The sequence below is a fragment of the Leguminivora glycinivorella genome, chromosome 14 (genome assembly GCF_023078275.1).
Source record: "Leguminivora glycinivorella isolate SPB_JAAS2020 chromosome 14, LegGlyc_1.1, whole genome shotgun sequence".
NCBI lineage: Eukaryota > Metazoa > Arthropoda > Insecta > Lepidoptera > Tortricidae > Leguminivora > Leguminivora glycinivorella.
In genome coordinates, this window is record NC_062984.1 from 21,732,365 (window position 1) to 21,751,231 (window position 18,867).

General features: G+C 38.8%; 3 protein-coding genes across 4 annotated transcripts; 1 reads left to right on the forward strand and 2 right to left on the reverse strand.

The window, feature by feature from the left end:
• Positions 1-1,205: 1,205 nt before the first annotated feature.
• LOC125233102 lies at positions 1,206-17,853 on the reverse strand. The gene is made up of 5 exons (XM_048138966.1): positions 17,773-17,853; positions 15,972-16,049; positions 14,934-15,068; positions 14,195-14,279; positions 1,206-1,326 (listed from the first exon to the last, which is right to left on the reverse strand). Exons 1-5 carry the CDS (start codon positions 17,851-17,853, stop codon positions 1,253-1,255), a joined length of 453 nt encoding a protein of 150 aa, XP_047994923.1. The 3' UTR covers positions 1,206-1,252.
• On the forward strand, positions 4,612-6,062 carry LOC125233652. Its single transcript, XM_048139719.1, has 2 exons — positions 4,612-4,713; positions 4,877-6,062. The coding sequence occupies exons 1-2, from the start codon at positions 4,643-4,645 to the stop codon at positions 6,033-6,035; spliced, it is 1,230 nt and encodes a 409-aa protein (XP_047995676.1). The 5' UTR covers positions 4,612-4,642; the 3' UTR covers positions 6,036-6,062.
• On the reverse strand, positions 6,113-10,155 carry LOC125233650. 2 transcript variants are annotated; one of them, XM_048139717.1, is made up of 4 exons: positions 9,718-10,155; positions 9,271-9,532; positions 7,694-8,655; positions 6,113-6,608 (listed from the first exon to the last, which is right to left on the reverse strand). In XM_048139717.1, exons 1-4 carry the CDS (start codon positions 9,907-9,909, stop codon positions 6,315-6,317), a joined length of 1,710 nt encoding a protein of 569 aa, XP_047995674.1. In that variant the 5' UTR covers positions 9,910-10,155; the 3' UTR covers positions 6,113-6,314. The 2 variants fall into 2 exon arrangements, with proteins under 2 accessions (XP_047995674.1, XP_047995675.1); XM_048139718.1 differs by having other exon boundaries at positions 9,271-10,155.
• Positions 17,854-18,867: the final 1,014 nt, after the last annotated feature.

Here is an 18,867-nt window from a genome sequence, read left to right on the forward strand (position 1 = left end):
TGTTGTTTGACGTGTCTGTCTGTCTGTTTGTCTGTCTGTCTGTCTGTCTGTCTGTCTGTCTGTTTGTCTGTCTATCTGTGTGTGTGTCTGTGTCATCGTAGCTCCCGAACGGATGAACCGATTTAGATTTCGTTTTTTTAACCCCCGACGCAAAAACGACGGGGTGTTATAAGTTTGTTGTTTGACGTGTCTGTCTGTCTGTTTGTCTGTCTGTCTGTCTGTCTGTCTGTCTGTTTGTCTGTCTATCTGTGTGTGTGTCTGTGTCATCGTAGCTCCCGAACGGATGAACCGATTTAGATTTCGTTTTTTTTAACCCCCGACGCAAAAACGACGGGGTGTTATAAGTTTGTTGTTTGACGTGTCTGTCTGTCTGTTTGTCTGTCTGTCTGTCTGTCTGTCTGTCTGTCTGTTTGTCTGTCTATCTGTGTGTGTGTCTGTGTCATCGTAGCTCCCGAACGGATGAACCGATTTAGATTTCGTTTTTTTTAACCCCCGACGCAAAAACGACGGGGTGTTATAAGTTTGTTGTTTGACGTGTCTGTCTGTCTGTTTGTCTGTCTGTCTGTCTGTCTGTCTGTCTGTTTGTCTGTCTATCTGTGTGTGTGTCTGTGTCATAGTAGCTCCCAAACGGATGAACCGATTTAGATTTCGTTTTTTTTAACCCCGACGCAAAAACGACGGGGTGTTATAAGTTTGTTGTTTGACGTGTCTGTCTGTCTGTTTGTCTGTCTGTCTGTCTGTCTGTCTGTCTGTTTGTCTGTCTATCTGTGTGTGTGTCTGTGTCATCGTAGCTCCCGAACGGATGAACCGATTTAGATTTAGTTTTTTTTTGTCTGAAAGCTGAGTTAGTCGGCAGTGTTGTTAGCCAGTCTGATGGAAATCGGTCCACTATGTAGGGTTTTTTTATAAAATTCAAATTTTTAACCCCCGACGCAAAAACGACGGGGTGTTATAAGTTTGACGTGTCTGTCTGTCTGTGTGTGTGTCTGTCTGTGGCATCGTAGCTCCCGAACGGATGAACCAATTAAATTTAGTTTTTTTTGTCTGAAAGCTGAGTCAGTCGGGAGTGTTCTTAGCCATGTTTGATGAAAATCGGTCTACTATATCGCGGTCGGGGGTTTTTCAAAATTTTAATTTTGTTGTTAGGTTAATGGACACGTATGAAACATTTCAGTCTCTCTGAACTAAACACTTATTCAGAGAAAAATGTATCTACACTTACATCTAGTATCACCAGACATTAAATCGATCCTCATAAGCTCGTAAACCTTGATATTACAGTGAAGACCCAAACTGCAACACTGGAGTTGGCGAAGATTGTTTCACCTGTAACAAATAAAATATTTTATTAATTGTTACTTATCTGTAAATGGTAACTTATAATACTTTAGAAGCATAGACCTTTAGTATGGACTGAGTTCACACTTTTTTGGTATTCTAAATTTAATTGCTTATACAGACGCATCCTTACAGAGTTGGACCAAAATGGTGGTATTCTTCAAAATTAGGCTTGGCACCGACTTCAAACATATCCGTTGGTAACGCGTAATACTTATAATAATGATAATATTTTATTACTTTTTAATATTTTTTGAAATCGGTTAACTTTTTTTATAAAAAATTTTTGTCAGTAACTTTGTAGCTCGGAACGCTGTTCTAAGCCGGGCGCCGAAGGCGCCCTCTAACTTGAAGTGTAGGGCGAAACCCGACGCACGCTGTCCTAAGCCGGACGCCGAAGCCACCCTCTAGCTTAAAGTGTCGGGCGAAGCCTGACGCACGCGATCCTAAGCCGGGCGCCTTCGGCGCCCTCTAACTTAATATGTCGGGCAAAGCCCGACGCACGCTGTCCTAAGCCGGGCGCCGAAGGCGCCAGTCCGTTGCTTCTGGAAAGTTATGTATGAAAATGTTGGCATAATTAATGGAAGATTTTTTTTCATTGGGATATGTACATTACAGGCCGAAGTTATTTTTCATCAACCCTCCCCATCCCTCCCCCCTCTGCGTCACCCCTCTTCCCCCCATTAAATAGCCGAAAATGCGGTTTTTCGCGATTTCTGACAAAACCGTTGTAGATACAGAAAAAGCGTGTCCTTCAGGGGCCTGGCCAAAACGCACCGTAATCCTTGATAAATTTACTACAAATCCTTCATTAACACTTTGGATTTTTTTTTCATTCCAACCTCAACGTTTGATTTATTGTGGCATCGTAGCTCCCAAACGGATGAACCGATTTAGATTGATTTTTTTGTCTGAAAGCTGAGTTAGTCGGGAGTGTTCTTAGTCATGTTTCATGAAAATCGGTAAACTATGTCGGGGTCGGGAGTTTTTTTCAAAATTTAATTAAATAAATAATTTTATGACTTTTATGTAATTCCCAAAAGATTTGACAATTTGTAAATACATAGGTAAAGAAAATATTCGTTCTATCTGAATATGACGATAGGTACGTACTTATGTTAAAAATAGAGCGCTTTCGAACTACGTCCGATCCGAATCCGATAAATTCGTGAAAATAAAATTACGCACTATTATGGACTATGGACGGAAATCTGGGAGGATTTTGGAGTAGGCCCTTGAGGCAACCTGCTAAGATGCTTCTCTTATCATAGTCAACCTCAGGTCTGCAAGCTGGCAGCTGGGGAGCGGGGCTAAATCGACAATCGATTATATTTTTAGACGATACAGGACGGTTCAATTTCCATACCAACGCTCTCGACTATTTCCTCCCTGGTTTTTGAAGGTAGACTGATTTTTTCAACACAGATTATTCTATAAATTGAAATAGACATCATACACGAAAGAAAAAACGACAAGGCCCAAGGCAACAATTAGTGCTTGCACCTCCTATATGAATCCTTTTGCAGCATTACGATATAGCGAAAGACTATTTTTAACCCCCGACGCAAAAACGAAGGGGTGTTATAAGTTTGACGTGTCTGTCTGTCTATTTGTCTGTTTGTCTGTCTGTGTGTGTGTGTATGTCTGTGGCATCGTAGTTCCCGAACGGATGAACCGATTTAAATTTAGTTTTTTTGTCTGAAAGCTGAGTTAGTCGGGAGTGTTCTTAGCCATGTTTCATGAAAATCGGTCCACTATGTCGCGGTCGGGAGTTTTTTCAAAATTTTAATTTTGTTGTTAGGTTATTAAATAACAAATCAAAAAAATAATCAATAAAATAATTTGATTTGTTCCCAGTCAGATTGTTATTAATTATTAATCTTATCTGTGTTGGAACGTTTTGATATTTTTATTTTTAAAGACGCTCGAGTCAATCAAAAATTTCCAAAAACGGCCTTTTTCATTATGGCGCAAAAAAAGTGATACTCAAGATTGGTAACAATTAGCCAAAAAACCTAAACGGTACGACATAGATTTGATGAAAAACGTGTGACCTGTGCCTTTAAAAAGTAAAACAGAAAAACGTACGTCGTTTTCGTACGTGTTTTCGCTACGATCAATATGCAAATGGATAATTTAGTAGGCAAGTTTTATTCAAATCGATTAAATCGTAAATAGTGGCTTGCAGCTAAAAATAATGTTCAACTGGAAAAACCTAGGTACGTTTTTTCGCTAGAATCTACATTTTAGTAGGAACATTTCTTAAAAATAGATTAAAATTAAACTGGTACAGATTTTTTTAATTAGCCCGTTATAGTGCCCTACTGCTGGGCAAAGGCCTCTCCCCTTGATTTCCTCAACTCCCTCTGGTGTTATTTTTCCGGCCATGCAGTCACTGATAAAGGCGTCCAAGTCGTCTCACCATGCATGCGACAGACCAGACGTGGCATGCACAATTTACACTTCAGCATGGCGGTTTTCTTCCCTACTTACTTTAATATGTACAGATCATTTCTGTCGTAGATCAATTTTAGCTGTAGACCACCGTTAACGACTAACTTACGAAAAACTAAAAAATGTTTACAGCATGTCGGTGTGTACCTTAAACAAACCATGAAAAAAAAACCGCCTCCTAAAAATAAGCGCGTTAGAAAACACGGAGAAAAAAGAAAAAATAATTTTACATTCAAATCTGATTTCTTAAGACGATACAATACAGGTCAGTTCTCCATACAAACGCTCTCGACTATTTCCTCCTTGGTTTTTGAAGATAGAGCAATGATTTTTTCGACACAGATTATTATTATTTTTATCTGAGTCGGACCGTTTTGATATTTTTTGCTATTCTTATTTTAAAAGATGCTAGATCCAATCAAAAATTTCTAAAAACGGCATTTTTCAATATGGCTCGAAAAAGGGATACTCAAGATCGGTAACAATAGGGATGATGACAGTAAGCAAGAAACATTAAAATAATGTGTCTATCTAGTAAAATTTAGTATAAATATTAAGGAAAAAATACCATTTTTATTTATAAAGACGAGATTATTATGTTATTTTAGAAAATAAAATTACAAAATACTGAAATCCGCCATGTTTTTTAAAACACCAATCAGATTGCGTGACGTCACACCGTTGTAAATACTGTTACTGTACTTACTGTGTGGTCACTCTGTCACTGAATTCTATTAAAAATTTCGACTATCATAAGATCTATCTCCATTTGTTGCTTAGTTCCATGACTAATTAAGCCATGGAACAAGGTAAGGCAAACAGTTCCAATTTGCCCCGAGTGGATGTGTTAATGCTGGGACAGTTCCTGGCATCAAACAAAGACTTCTGTTCAGCAGAATCCAGAAATGTAAAAACTGCAGTGTAAGTATGGTTAATACTTTATGAAATGTGTGAAATTTTTGAAGTTATATATGTATAAAAATTATAAAATACCACTTGATATGTTTAGTGTTTGAGGTTATGTTTTCGTTATGAAAAAAATGTTTTATGTAACGTTACTTACTAATCGATTTCTTTGTTATAGATCCTCCAGGCCATCGTATGGTGATGATGCCGTAAGCTACGTTCAGTTAAAACGCGATGGCAATCTATGTGTGGTGAAGACAAAAATCTGCCCGGAACAGAAAGTGCACGGAAGCTTATATAGAGTAACATTAATAGTTGACGAAGTCAACGAAACAGTTGTATCGGTGCAATGCCATGACTGTATTGGATCACAAGGAGGCTGCAAACATGCTATAGCTTTTCTTATGTGGGTCCATCGCAGGAGTGAAGAACCATCCATTACATCAGTTGAATGTTACTGGATGAAATCTAAGCTATCGAGAGTTGGAACTACCATAAAGTATATAACAGCAAAAGACTTATCTAATGGTAAGCCTAGTTTGCCAACAAATACTGTAGTATTTGAGAAGTTTATTGAGGAAGGAAGGAAAAGGCCACTTCACAATTGTGAATTGATTAAATTTCAGGAAGATTATGTGCCTAATACAGTAAATACATTCTCCATGCACAAATTGGTATTTAAATATAAGGAAAGATCCTGTGACACTTTCTTGGAAAAACTTTTGTTTAATGACATAGATGTTAAATTGGTTGAGGAAAAAACAAGACAACAACATCAAAGTGGTCTTTGGCACGAATTAAGATATGGAAGGGTGACAGCTTCACGAGCATATGAATTTAGTAGGTGCAAAACTACTGATGGAACACTAATCGCTTTGATAATGGGTGGAAGAATTCCAGACACCAATGCCATGAAACGTGGCAGACTGTTGGAAGATGAAGTAAGGGAAACCGTCTCTACCAGTCTGGGGAAAACAATTAATAAATGTGGCTTATTTATAAGTAAAAAATATCCCATGATAGCGGGATCACCAGATGGGGTCTGTGATGACAGCATTATAGAAATAAAGTGTCCAGTAAGTACTAAGACTTACAAAAATTATGTCATTAATGGAAAACCAACCAAAAAGTTTTACGCTCAGATGCAGATACAAATGTATTTGTCACATCATCACAAAGGTTACTTTTGTGTTGCTGACTGTAATTATAGTGTGAACAAAAATGTAAATATAATAAGTGTGAAATATGATGAAAAATATGTTTCAGAACTTATTTTGGCTTTAGTCAGTTCATGGAAGGATACTGTGTACCCATTATTGTACCAATGTGTAATTTAGTTATAATAAATAAATAAAACAAACAGTGAATTTTTACTTTTATTTTTTCCTATTTAAATCAGGTTATTGCATAAAGGTAGGTACAAGATATTATAGGTGAAAAACTTAAGAAAGTCACCTGTTGTATGTGTGAGTGACGTGTTCGAATAGGCGTTTGTTTTGTTTGTGTTACTAATTATAAATATGTGTTATCTATTCCAACACGTCACTCACACATACAACAGGTGACTTTCTTAAGTTTTTCACCTATACAGTTCAATTACAGCTATCATAGGCTACCTATTTAATTAAAGAATCCTGTAAATTTATTAAACCACATGCAATGGTTATACTATCATCAAGTACTCTAACTAAATTGTGATTCACACATGCGTGTGGTTTCAGTAAACTAAATTCTCTCAAGCGGCGAATCACTCTCTCTATGTGTATTCTTAGGCTAGCAATTTGTTTAGTTTCCCTCACCTCGGTCTTTGAAAGCTTAGAACCTTTTACAACACTTGGAGGTCGCACTAATTTTACTCCTTGTTTGAGTAAATATGATTCTACATGCTTAAAACCTCTATCAGCCATCACCACAGATCAATACAACAAGATGGCCCTTACAGGGCGACTCGCGGTCACCAAGCATACGACAAATCAGGTTTATAAAAGTTTGAACGCGTGCGACACCGATCAGTAGCGCCCAAGTATACGACCCGCTAACAGTGTCCGTGTCCGCTCGGGAAAAAATCTTAAATAATCAATTTTGGTTGCAAACAATGGTCTCTTACAGCATAAAGTGGTGTGGCAAGTCTTCTAACACTTCTACATGTAAAAAAGATGGAACAACATTCCACAGTTAAGTCAAATTAATTATTTTGTTGAATATTGTTTATTGTCCGCGGAGTTCATTTATACGTCAATATGGTTGTGCTGAGCGGCGCCGAGGCGCGTCCATCCCTCTTTACCGAGTTTACAATGTGATATGCTATCCCTTTCACGTAAACGACTAGGCATGGGGCCATGTTAGTTTATGTCTGTTGCGGGAGCTTCGTACTGCCGTTCGTACCATGTGCTACCATTTTATGAAATATAAAAGAAAGCAGATTTGTAATAGTGAATAATTATCTAGAATCTGTAGAGTCTGTAGTGGTATTTAGTTCATTGATTAGTCTAGAATATTTAGTTGGTTATTTAACTTAGTAAACGTTAGTAAAAATGCACAGTTTAGTTATTAGTTACTAGAATGATTTTTATTGAGATGCTATCACAATTATCATCCTCCTTGCGTTATCCCGGCATCGGCATTCGCCACGGCTCATGGGAGCCTGGGGTCCGCTTTGGAAACTACTACCAAGATTTGGCGTAGGCACTAGTTTTATGAAAGCGACTGCCATCTGACCTTCCAACCCGAAGGGTAACTAGGCCTTATTATAATTTAATTATAATATTATAATTTGTTGCAAAACAAATTCACCACAGTACTGGTACCGGTACCATTGTCTATAATAGACATGTCCCATTCCCATCCCTACTGCTAATCATAAAGGCGCGCCATTATTTGAAACGACCAATGGCAGCACCGTGCGCGCCCGCCTCACCCCGCAAGGATTGGTGATTTGCGTCTCGAACAATATCGCTTGCATTTGGCTTCTAGTGGGGTGTTCTGTGGCCATCACACACATGCTTGGTTGCAAACATTTAATAAAATCACATGATTCTACCAAACATGTGTCTGTTACTCTTCCTCCATACCCAGGTGATATAAAATTTACTAGACCATTTGGAGTGCAGGAGATAAGATACTTGATAGTATTAGCCTTTTTGTATTCAGACCAGGAGAGAGATTGATTTACAGCTTTCGAGGGCTTCTGTATTTCTATTTCTAAGCAGTCAATGATGCAACTTACATGATAATATTTATGTCTGAACGCCATTGGTAAATTATTTTTTATATTATATTTATCTAATTTTACAATAAAAGCACGCATGACACTAGCCAACAAAGGAACATTTTTAAGAAATATCTTACTAGCATAACTTGGTGTCATGGAAAAATCATCAGCGAGCTCTCTGAATGAGTTATTTAATCTAATCTTTTTTAAACACATGAGAAAATGAACTGGAGGAATATTTGTGTATTCTTCGATTAGACCTAATAAATAATGACAGTCTAAAGGAACACCTATATAACAGCGAGGATTTCTGTTGATTTTAAGTAGTGTACACTGCAGCATTAGAGCTGCCTCTTTCTGTTTATCATCTTGTAGCAACTCACTGCAATCTGAAGTTGAATTTGTTTGAACAGATATAGTTTGTGATGTACCTTCATCCATTATCGATGGTGTATACGAAATATCACTATCAGACTGGGCTTCATCTACAAATATTTTTCTTGAACTTATGTGTATGTTTGATGTGGTTGGTTTGATTTTGGAAGTGCATCTAGTTATCTTAAATGGCGATGTAGAGACAGATTGGCGATCCTGTTTCAATGGTGATGTCATCTGGTTTACAATTTTAACTCCAGATTGAACGGCTTTGCTTCTGAATTTGTGTGTCATGTAAACTTGGATTGATTTATTTGCTGTCTTATCTTTTTCCTGTGTAATATTTTCTATAACTTCATCTCCATGCACAGCTGAAAAAAAAACTCATTAATTAAATACCCAATAGCACAAGTCAGTATAGAGATGAAAAATAACTATCAAGTAATTCTTAAATAATGAGATGAGGTACTCTAGGTACAGAATGCAAGGTAATAATCTAACGTTGTGTAGGTACCTTGCTATCAAATAGTTAAGTCATTTAGTACCTAACCTGTAACATAAATAACTACCTATAGAATGGTTTAATCAGCACAATTGAATTGCTAATTTACATAAACAGAATAAGAAATTGATTTATATTTTGAACAGGAATAATATACTAATGGTAAAAGAAGTTTTAAAAATTCAGTTCAGTAGTTTTCAAAATTATTACCTAATAATAACAAACATAAACACATTTTCACTATGCAATATTACCATGAATAAAGAAATAAACATATAATTACAGCTGCACTCTAGTTTTTCTTTTACATCCTATTATTTTATTGTTATTTAGCATTAAAATAGCATTCTAGTGGTGTGTTGATTTTAGAAATCAATCCTGTCTTTTTGAGTATATTGGTAAAAACATATACACTAATATTTACTTTATAATATTTCTAGCAGTCCACCCCAACTCCTACAGTGAACCTGCACTTGCCTCCTACCTGAACTTCCAACTGATGTCTCTTCTAGCTCTAAGGGTTTGTTTATAATACTTTTCTCTTCCAGATCTTTTATAGATTCTTGAATAATATCTTGTCTTTGTTTTTTTGTAATATATGGTCGGTGGATGGTTTCAGCTGAGGCTCGTTTTCTTCTATCTGGTTGGCAGTCAAACCTGGTGGGTATACACCCTGGCTTCATCCTAATTTTTGCCACAGAACCCATGATGTGATACTCCATATAATTATCCATGTCATTTGGCAACTAGAAAATGAATAAATGGGTACATTAATACAGTGGTGAATATACCTCTAGAAATCATTTAACAAGTATATTCATTTTGAGGTTAGATTTACTTCGGAAAATTAATGTTACTTGTTATTAGTTTGTTTGTAGTAAAACAAAGTGGCACACCATTTAGGAATATATTAATTAACGTTACAACTTACGTCAAAGTGATCTTCACAAAAATAAATGGAAGAATCAACATTAATGGCTTTCGGATCCCGCCGCGCAAGAGTAAGCCACTTAAATCGCATCGTTTTCTCGTTTGGAACATACACAAACACTTTGTCAGGGGTTTTTAGTGACGAATTTGTGCATTGAGGGACCGCACACCACTTGTAAACTTTTGCATTCATATTTATTAAAGGATTTGTTGTTCGGCTCTAACGTTTGCAATACATACGCTTGACTGTTTACTGAGGTGTGACGTCACAGCGACGCCATGACACCGGTGACCGCGTTTTGGCGCAAATTTATGAACGTTTCATTAAAATGGCATTTTTTCCAATAAATCTTTTGATTATTGCAGAAATAATATATTTTTTGAATATAGTCAATAGTTAAGAATGTTTTAAAACACTTTTTCAAAATCTGTCATCTTGCCTATTGTCCAAAAAATCTAAACGGTCCGATACAGATTATTTCATTTTTATTCAGATTCTCAAATTTCGTTCCGTTTAAATAAGTTTTGAAGGAGGAAAAGAGAGCGGAACCTCGATTTCAAAGATTTTTTCGCAATATCTTTTAACTGAGTTGTTCTTAATGGATTTTTTTTTTCGATAAATCTAGTTAATAAAACTAGTATATTTAACTAAAATTCCCAAATTGAAAGGGGGCTCCTTTCCATTTTAGCATTTTCGCTCCCGTAGCGTCTTAATGATTCAGATTCAGATTCAGATCATTTATTCATAAAAGTAAAATATTTATACGTCAATTTATAATACATAGTATAGTATACATGCAGATCATTGTTACTTAATTTGGTACATTATTCATAATAATCATAATAAATTTGTAACTTCAAATGATTTACTTAGCAAACAGTGCTTAAGTTAAGTTATTATATTTACTACATTAGTGTTAATACATTTTACATTTTGTTGATACATCTTTCAATTAATTAGGTACTAAATTACATATTTGATGTGTTAGGGCCAATGGGTTTGTCACTTGCAGAAACTCAGGTACATTGTAACATGCAAGGTCTATTAACATAGTCTTTAGTTTTCTAGAGAATATTGGATTGCTTTTCGCGTTTTTTATGTTTAGGGGAACATGGTTGTATATGTTGGCACCGACAACACTGAGCGCCGCACGGGCCTTCGCTAGCCGTCGGGTCGGAGCTATTAGCAGCGGCTGCCTACGCGACGTTCTGTTAAGAGTTTTGTAGTTATGCAGGTTCTCGCGTACATAGTTACAAGCTGTCAGTATATATATACTTGGCAAGGTCAGTATTTTATGGCTTCTAAATATATCTTTCGCGGGATGGTCGAGTGGTTTTCGGTCAACAATTCGTATGAATGATTGCAATAATCTAAACATCCAAATTATAGACTAATCAATTATTTTTGTTAGTAATTAAATTCCGTTAGGCCGTTTTCACATTATCCGATCCGATATCGGATGTCGTAAGGATTTCAATGGAAAAAATACAAGATGGCGCCTATAATGTATGGGATATCGGTCCTACATCCGATATCGGATCGGATAATGTGAAAACGCACTTACGATTCATTAAGTTTTGAAGGAGGAAACAGTCGAGAGCGGAACCTTGATTTTGAAGATTTTTTTCGCAATATCTTTTAACTGAGTTTTTCTGAATGGACAATTTTTTTCGATAAATCTAGTTAATAACACTAGTATATTTAACTATAATTCCCAAATTGAAAGGGCTCCCTTTCCTTTCCATTCCATTTTCGCTCCTGTAGCGTCTTAAATACCTAAAAGTACTTAAACACCTAAAAGTACTTAAATACCTAAAAGAACAACCAGCGAATCGTGTCATCACGCACGCACACAAGGGTAGCTTAGCTAACAACTGCGACACGGCCAACCATAGGTAGTATACACAAAGACAGGAAAAATGCTCTGAGGAAAATGATATGATATATAGTATTGTAAGTAATATATTATTTTGGTTCAGCGTACTGTTATTATTTTTAATTTCTGTACGATTTTTTTGTAGGTACTGTACTGCACACAATTACACCGTCATATTTAAAATAGATACCTAACTTAGATAAGTACTCGACACCGATAGCGATAAGAAGCTGCAGGGCAATCATGGTCGCGCGATAAATGATAAAACATCGGGCCGTCCCTATCGCACTTACAAATAGTGCGATAGGGACGGCCTGATATTTTTATCATTTATCGCGCGACCATAATTGCCTGCCTGCTGTCTATAAGGCTGTCCTTTCGTCCTTCGTTCATATTAGAGATGGGCCGAATATTCGGTAAATATTCGGTATTCGGCATATTTAGTTAATCCCAGCATCTCCAGAGGTCCGACAGGTTTTCTAAATATATATTGTTTTTTTTATTCGAGGTGAGATTTTAAAGACCAGTTCTTCGAAACTTGCTATTGTCATTCTGAAATATTCTTTGACTTTGGTTCTAGCACTTATAGATTTCCTGCCGCAAAAACTGGCGGCGCGGCAACGCAACGCAGAATTTTTGCGGTGCGTGCCGCATCCATCACACTTATAGAAACGTTGGTCCTTTACTGCAATTTTATTTAGTGAATGTTAAGTTTTCTCCCAAATTGCTTACGAAATCTGTTTGATATTACTAAAATATTATAAACTGAAAATGAATTTCAGGGGGACAAATCACTACCATGGGTGGGACTTGAACTCACGGCTACTGGATTGATACTCCAGGGCTCTACCAACAGCTACCAAAAGCTCATCCCCAGTCATAGATACACTATATAGATCAATGGTACTCCTAGCGACTACTACCGTGAAAATATTACGTCTTAAATAGTTACTGGAATTCCAAGACATATTGGAAACTCCACCCATGGTAGTGATTTTTCCCCCTTAATTTTATTTTAGTCATGAGTTACAATATTTTAGTTATATCAAACAAATTTCGACGATTTCGTATGCATTTTGGGCGAAAACTTAACATTCACTAAAGAAGATTGCAGCAAAGGACCAACTTTCGTGACGGATCACGCGTAAACTATAAGTGCTAGAACCAAAGTGTTAATGAATGATTTGTAGTAAATTTATTAAGGATTACTTCGTTCCTACGCGCTTTTTCTGTATCTTCAACAGTTTTGTCAGAAATCGAGAAAAACCGCATTTTCGGCACTTTAAGGGAGGGTAGAGGGGTGACGCAGAGGAGGGAGGAGTGGGGAGGGTTGATGAAAAATAACTTCGGTCTATAACGTACATATTTCAATTTAAAAAAACCTTCCATTAATTATGCCGTAATTTTAGCTAATTTCCCCCTGCTATAAAGTGTCGGGCAAAGCCCGACGCACGCGGTCCTTAGCCGGGCGCCTTCGGAGCCCTCTAACTTAAAGTGTCGGGCGAAGCCGGACTAGGGTTGTAAATAGAAAAAAAAAACCAAACGTTTTTTTTCAGAATTGTGAAAAAAAAACATGAAAAAAAACCGAGCACCTTGGTTTTTTTTCTAAATATGGTTTTTTTTCAGATGAACAAATAATACGACAATAACGGTTTTTCGTGAGTTGTAACGTGTTTCAATAACAATAACGTAAATTTTAATTCAATTAACATTCAGTATACAAACGTTTATTGGGGAATCCCCGATGCTGCGTGTAGCGTGGAGGCGTGTGGCGGTGGTGTTGCCAACAGTAAAAAGTGATAACTACCAAGCGCGGATCCAGCTTCGTGCCCAGGGGGGGGTCACGTGGTAAAGGCCCAGGCCTCGGAGGGGGGTCACGTGGTCTATTTGTATGGCCAACCTAGGCTCCAGGGGGGGGTCATGACCCCCATGACCCCCCCCCTGGATCCGCGCATGATAACTACCAACTACAGATTTCTTAAATGTTACTTTTATAAGACCAGAAATTAAAGTTATATGATTAAATTCGTTTAATAGTTAACATTAAGTCTAAAAAACCGTATAAAAGTATTAACTACTTTCAAATTTTGAGATTTCGTACTTTAGAAAAAAAACACGGTTTTTTTTTCATGTTTTTTTTTCAAGCCAGAAAAAAAACCGTTTTTTTGCAACCCTAAGCCGGACGCACGCGGTCTTAAGCTTAAATAGAATAGTAACCCCAAAGTAAGTTAAATAAAAAATAAGTTCAAAAACTAAAACCCGACTACTATAAAATGTGCTCTAAAAAGTATGAAACAAGATAGATCTATTTTGTGAAATTATCATGCATGAAATTCACAGCTGTGTATTCTTTTCAGTACATAAATTTAATGTTATAATATGTTTGTAAATTTTATAAATACTTGCAGAGATTCAGAAGATAACCGTGGTCGTATGCCACTTATGTACCTACTGACCTTAAAGTTTATTATTTCACAAAATAATTCTATCTTGTTTCATACTTTTTAGAGCACATTTTATAGTAGTTGGGTTTTAGTTTTTGAACTTATTTTTTATTCAATATGTGTAAAAATCGTGAGAATATAAATCAGTGTAACTAACCTTTATTAGAAACATATTTAGAGAGCTGCGTTCTCGAGTAGATGGTGACGGTGGCGCTAGCGTCGCGCACCACGGGTGGGTCCACCTGTTCACAGAAAAGACAAGTTACTACCCAATTTGACACCCTAGAAGAACTTCTGTCCGATTCGAACTTTAATGTTTGTCAACTATTGGATATGGATAGGATATTTTTACGTCAAGAAAATAAAATAATTTTTTTCTTTTAATAAAAGTTTAATCGGTAGTTATCAAATTGACATCTCATCTTAGAAACATCGAATACAGCAAATAATGTCTGTTTTACGCATCCATGAACGAAAACCTCGGTAAGTCACAGATTGGACAAAAAACGCTGAGCGTCCACGGTCGGAGCATGCGTTCCCTGGTGGCTGTCGTCCTGACAAGAAGACAATTGACAAAACAATTGCACTGTCAGCTTAAGTTCCATAAGCATCCGTCGTTCCATGCCCCTTAGGGCCAGTTGCATCAACCACATTTGACAGCCATATCATCGTCACGCAGCAGACGTCTGTGAAACTTCCCATACAATAAAATTTAACCATGCGTTAACGGTGACAGACGGTTTGATGTGACCGGCCCTTAGACTGCAAAATAGATGACGACATGCGAGTCACCTGCAGCACGGACTCGCAGCGTACCCGCAGCGCGCCGCTGGCGGCGATAGTCACGCGCACGCGCAGCCCGCCCGCCGCCGCGCGCTCAGCTCCGTGAGACTCACCTGCAGCACGGACTCGCAGCGTACCCGCAGCGCGCCGCTGGCGGCGGCGGGCACGCGCACGCGCAGCACGCGCCACGACGCGCGCAGCCCGCCCGCCGCCGGCGCGCTCAGCTCCGTTCGCTGCCACGCTTCAGACTGCAACAAAAGGTCTATAAGTGTAAGGCATGAGTGCACACTCATATTGGGCGTGCAGCGGGTGCATGTCAAACAATTGAAGCTCATACAAGTGTCCTGAGTCGACGATGCATAAATTGTATGCATACGCCGAACAATCAGCAACATTCTGGTCTTACACTACTCGGGCGGCGTAGACTATTTGAAAACGACGGGCACACCGAGTTCAAGAATAATTTAAATCATTATTGGGGTGAAAAGGATTGACCGGGTTCGAAACACTACGTTGCGCGCCAAGACAGGCATTTGGGGTCAAAACCGCCAGGTTGAAGTGGGACTGGGCAGGCCATGTACGGCGTATGCATCCACAGCGGTGGGCTTGGTGGTTGGGTGGGTAAGTTAGCTACGGGTGCCAAAACGCAAACGCCCGAGGGGTTAGCCTGGAAAGAGATGATGGGATGACCTGGACTCCTTTCTCAACAACTGGACGGATGCCGCACTTAATCGGGAAAATTGGAAATCTAGGGGGGAGGTCTTTGCCCAGCAGTGGAACACTCTATAGGCTATTTAAAAAAAAATAGGTATACAGGTGCCGCGGCGGGCGACGTGCGACGACCGACCAGGTAAGAACGACAGAGGGTTTACCATCTCGGACACCCTTATCGACATTGAACAAGCATGCCCTGGTGTCCCTAAAACCAACTCCAAAATGAAAAGGGGTGATAGGACAGCTCATTAGTCATTAGCATCATTCTCGCTCCCCCTCATTGTAAAGTGTTGTCTAACCTTCTGCAGCTCGTCGTCGAGGTACCAGCGCAGGTCGGCGGGCGGCAGCGAGTAATAGTCCGTGCAGCCTGTCCACATGGTCAGTAGGTACCTAGGTACCTCCCCCGCGCTCCCCCTCAGTGTAAAGTGTTGTCTAACCTTCTGCAGCTCGTCGTCGAGGTACCAGCGCAGGTCGGCGGGCGGCAGCGAGTAGTCGGCGGAGCAGTTGAGCAGCAGCTGCTTTAAAAAAAAACCGGCCAAGTGCGAGTTGGACTCGCCCACCGAGGGTTCCGTACAAACTTTCAATGGTTAAAATAATCATACTACTTATACTCATATTCATTTATTCATATTTGTAACGCCATTTTACACGTCAAGATTTGATTTAAAAAAATAATATTTATACAGCAATAATACTTAGAAAATAAATAGACAGAAGATTGAAATTACAAAAAGTTAGGCAATATTCACATAAAAAATGCACAAAAATATTTTTCTAATTAGGTAATAAAAAAATTGTCATTAGTGTAGAACGGGTGCTCGACCAGCCAATTTTTTAAGCGATAGGTACTTAAAGTTCGACACACTAGGCGCTTCAACCACATATTGCGGCAATTTATTATAGACGGCAGGGTCCATCACATGTGTTAATTTGACCGTAAATTGGATTTCGCCAATTTACGGTCGATACCTACTAACTTTCCGGCATTTCGAATGTTGTACTTGGAACACATGTTATTAGTTTTGTCACAGAATATATTATGTATAATAGTACAAGTACGGAAGGCTCCTTTGATGTTCACAAAATGACGCCATTCTAAATTCTTACCTACATTAACAAACGGACCGCACGCGAGCAGCCAACATTGAATTTTTCCCCTCACTAGCTCGGAAACACGTGTTTTGTCCTTCAATACCAGCGGGTAAAAACGCATTTTACCCACTAGTGAGTGGGTAAAGTAATTTGACCTTGAATAAATTCAAATGAACTGCTTTAAAATTGATAAAAGTAGGTGAATCTAGTAATAAAGATCATTTACCACCTGTGGAACTACTGGAAGCAGTGATAAACGCATTTCTTGCGTTGTAGTTTCCTCGCTACAGTGAGGGGAAAAGTTTTGTGTTACACTCGGGTGCAAATGTATTTTACTTCTCGTGTGTTAAAAAACTCGCAAGTTCAGGATTCTATAAATAACTCGCAAGTTCATGATTCTTCAAATAACTATTATACAAATAACTATTATTGCGCCGCGCGAAGGTCGTCGCCAATGAATGGGCCGCGAACTCGCGGCCGCTGACATGTACTTGTAGCGCGGCGATAGAATCGCGGAGTGAGCCGCCCCTGGTTTTGTATGCTGCCAAGTTCTCTCTTACATAAATGGCTACCTGCATGATAACTATTGCAGGCAGTGTAATGAGTGTAAAGCTAGGAACATACTACGCGGACGTCCGTCGTAAATCGACCGCGACCGCGACCGAACAGTGTGCACGGAACAAAACATCCAGCGAGCCAGATTTCGAACGGACGTCCATGCGCTCAAGGCCACGTCCACGTCCGTCGACCGATAGTTTGCACGGTTAAGTGTATATTTTGTTTAGATTTATTTTATTTATTTAAACTATTCTTGCATAATTCAAATAACAACTGATTACAAAAAAGGCAACAAAAATGTATGAGAGCATTAAACACTAAGTAACCTTAGGGGATTTAAGTTGATTCAACGAACGTCATTGTAGGCGGTCAATTATTAACTTGTTAGGCATACAATTTTGAAACCGTCAATCAAAGGCCAGAACTACTAATGGTAATTTAACAACAAACGATAATTATTTTTCATACTATTTTTAACAAGATCTTAATCGATCAGGTTATACTAATACATAGGCCACGGCAAAATTAAATATTTGATTTATATAGATCTTATCGATATGGAATCAAGATATTGACTACGACTGTCACCTTGATAGGAAAACCAAATTTTTTATTGAAGGCCACGTCCACGTCTTCGAGCGATGCCAGCACGGTTAAGTGTATATTCATTGTCCAGATCCCCGTCCGCGGTCGATTTACGACGGACGTCCGCGTAGTGTGTTCCTAGCTTAAGGATTCTTATTTTTTAAAGAGTTCTTTGGCCGGAGTGTCTACTGTCTACAGGTACCTGAGCAACGATCCTGACAGCTCGTTTCTGAAAGCGAAAGACCCTCTCCCATTCAGGACAACATCCCCAGACCAGACCTCCGCAACGTACTGTATTAATGAATGGACAGTGGCGAAATAGCATGTCCGGGCTACTTCTGGAGCCACAGACTTTGCAACTCGACCTAAGGCAAAGCACGCACTGCCCCGACTACCACACGGTTTATCTACTTGCTGGTCCCAGTTTAAGCCCTGATCAATCTTTAAACCTAGGAAAGTAGTCGTGGATGCCTGTTCAAGTATTTTCCCATTAATTATGAACTATCAACGGCGTGGTCATGCGACCCGAAAGATTAAAATGCACAAAGTGTAATTAAAATGTTGGCAGCCTGTATCGCAACTGGAGGACCTACGGAAGTAATTAGGACAATAGATCCTTCCTCCTTCCTTCCTCCTCCTTCCTTCGGTCCTTTGAGTCGTCGGCACCCAGGCCCCTTCTAAGTACAGGTTTGTACAAGTTTCTAATGAGTCGACTCGGCAACGCACATGTGCCACTCCTTGAGTGGCAGGCGTCCATATGTAACAGTGACCGCTTTCCATCAGGCGGACCGTATGCATGTTTGCCACCTACGTGGTATAAAAAAATCTCGACGAATTCACCTTAAACATTAAAAACTAAATCAAAATCGATTGATTCGTTCGGGAGCTATGATGCCAGACAGACATGTCAAGCGTCAAACCTATTATTATTATAACACTCCGTCGTTTTTGCGTTGGTGGTTAAAAACAAGAAACCTCCTTCAAAACTATAATAAAACACAACTTTCTATGAAAATCGGTAAAGTGCGAGTCGGATTTCGACATTTCCATACAAAAAGGTCATGAGCGCCTGACGACATGTGATAGCAACGTACACTA